Source organism: Amphiura filiformis, chromosome 2, assembly GCF_039555335.1.
Source record: "Amphiura filiformis chromosome 2, Afil_fr2py, whole genome shotgun sequence".
Classification (NCBI taxonomy): Eukaryota; Metazoa; Echinodermata; class Ophiuroidea; order Amphilepidida; family Amphiuridae; genus Amphiura; species Amphiura filiformis.
This window is the reverse complement of record NC_092629.1, coordinates 20,790,264-20,792,515: the sequence shown is the minus strand read 5'-3', so window position 1 is coordinate 20,792,515 and position 2,252 is coordinate 20,790,264. Positions and strand designations below refer to the sequence as shown.

Genomic DNA, 2,252 nt, shown 5'->3' with positions numbered 1-2,252 from the left:
TTATCTGAAGGGTAACCCTGTATAAATATGGTTTTAATAAATAAATAAATAAAGTACTGAACTCGTTTACAAACTGGCAGCCAGTGTAGTTCAAGGAGAACTGGGGTGATGTGCTGGCACCACTATGTACGCGAAACAAGTCTGGCAGCTGCATTTTGGAGTCTTTGAAGGCGATGCAATTGTTTCGTGGGTAGTCCAGCAAGTAAGCTGTTGCATGAGTCAATACGAGATGTTATGTATGCATGCACTAGCCTTTTAGTAGATGAGCGGTCCAAAACCTCCTGATCTTGCCCAGTTTATAGATGCATGCCCACCCTGCACGAAGAATGTTGGAAATATGAGATTCCATCGTGATATGTTCGTCGAACACTACTCCAAGGTTGCGAGCCTGCGAACATGGGGTAACAACGGAATCGCCGATAATTACTGGATCGATGTTACTGGTGTCCTTAAAGCACGATGTTAGATGCAGTACCTCAGTCTTAGAGTCATTAAATTGCAACTTAGTGACAGCCCAGGCTTTTATGTCTTTCACGCACTGTTCAACTTGGCGAACGGCGGAGTCTTTGTCATCTGGATGGAAAAGATACAATAAACAATAAACAATAAACGGAATTTATATAGCGCCTTAGCATAAGTATGAACAAAGTAAACCTGGGTGTCATCCACGTAAATGATATGGCTGATGTTGTGGCTCTTTATGATGTCACTGAGTGGGGCACTAAAGAATGTGAAAAGTGGAGCTCCTGCAACCGAACCCTGAGGCACACCGTACACAAGATTTCGAGGACGCGATTCAGAATCACCAATGACAACTGTTTGAGTTCGACTATCCAAATAAGAGCGAAACCAGGCATGAACTGCACCGCAGATACCATAGCGCTCTTGAAGTCTGTCAAGGAGGATGGTGTGGTCTATGGTATCAAAAGCAGCGCTTAGGTCCAGTAGGATCAGCGCTGCTTCCTGATGTTTGTCAAGTCCTAGCAAGATGTCGTTTTGGACACGTAGTAATGCCGTTTCTGTTGAATGATTGGGCCTGTACGCAGATTGGGCTTCCGCGTAGAGATAATTGGACATAAAGTACTCTTGAATTTGTGCCAGGCAACACCTCTCCAGAAGTTTACCCATGAACTGCAATTGAGAAAGCGGGCGATAATTCTTGAAAACGCTCTTGTCCAAATTTGATTTCTTCAGCAACGAAGACACTCTCGCCGTTTTAAAACTCGAAGGCACAGTTCCTAGTGACAGCGACCGGTTGATTATTTTGGTGACTACAGGGAGAAGACTCTCCACGCGTTTTTTGAAGAGATCAGTTGGGATAGGAACAAGCGGACAGCTTTTCGTGGGAGAGTCCATACCCGGGGAGTCCATACTGATCTTGCGGATGTCATCACTTGGGAGTTCACGAAAAGTCTCAAATGAGCTAACACAAGAGCCTCCAGTTGCAGAAGATGTCTTGGGTTGATCAGCCGAGTCCAAGTCATTGCGGATCTTTTGGATTTTTTCATCGAAGTATGTAGCAAATTTTCTGCAAGTTCATCTTCAGAATTGTGATCGGGAAGGGCTAGTTCGGCAGCGGGATTACATAACTTGTCAACAACGCGAAACAACTCCTTGCTGTCACAATCCTCTATCTTGGATCGGTGATGGTCACGCTTTGCCGTCTCAAGCGTAGTCTTGTAGCTTTTGCTATGATCGGCATAAATTTGCTTGTCTATTTCAAGTTTGGATTTGGTGTACTTTCTTTCCGCCTGACGCTTCTTCTGCAATCGAAGTTCGTCGGTGTACCAAGGACAGTGTGGTCTGCCAATTACAGACTTCTCAACAAGCGGAGCGTGCTTATTGAGGAGCATGCCCATTACCGTTTCATATTGGTTAACCAGTTCTTCCAGATCAGATGCAGATTTAGTATAGAGTGACGATGACTCGATATCACGCATGAATTCGGTTGTGCCTATTTCTCTGATTTTGCGATATTTCATAGTCTTTCTGGGTGCTTTGGGGGTTGTAGATTGAGGTAGCAGCCAACAGGATAATGATCAGAGAATATCTCTGGTATTATTTCAACTACACCTGTGATGACATTAGATGTGTCACGACTGATCATCAAATCTAAGGTATGTCCTGATTTATGCGTCGCGCCATTGACATGCTGTTTCAAACCAACCGCGTCCAACAGATCTTGGAAGGCTCGGGCAAATCGGTCGTCTGCGTCGCAGTTGAAGTCCCCTAGGAGAAGTATCTCGCCAGGT

At 44.8% G+C, this 2,252-nt stretch overlaps 1 protein-coding gene across 1 annotated transcript; it reads right to left on the bottom strand.

The window, feature by feature from the left end:
- Window positions 1-247: 247 nt before the first annotated feature.
- On the bottom strand, window positions 248-1,982 carry LOC140138925 (uncharacterized). The gene is made up of 3 exons (XM_072160711.1): window positions 1,374-1,982; window positions 759-1,131; window positions 248-573 (listed from the first exon to the last, which is right to left on the bottom strand). Exons 1-3 carry the CDS (start codon window positions 1,980-1,982, stop codon window positions 248-250), a joined length of 1,308 nt encoding a protein of 435 aa, XP_072016812.1.
- Between the last annotated feature and the right edge of the window lie 270 nt (window positions 1,983-2,252).

Bases quoted from the DNA above. Each gene is read 5' to 3' on its own strand.
- LOC140138925 (XM_072160711.1), bottom strand. From the start codon at position 1,982: ATGAAATATCGCAAAATCAGAGAAATAGGCACAACCGAATTCATGCGT. The intron at 1,132-1,373 runs GTATGGACTCCC...TCTCAATTGCAG, and splicing joins TGATGACATCCGCAAGATCA to TTCATGGGTAAACTTCTGGA. The intron at 574-758 runs GTTCGGTTGCAG...TTTTCCATCCAG, and splicing joins TGTGTACGGTGTGCCTCAGG to ATGACAAAGACTCCGCCGTT.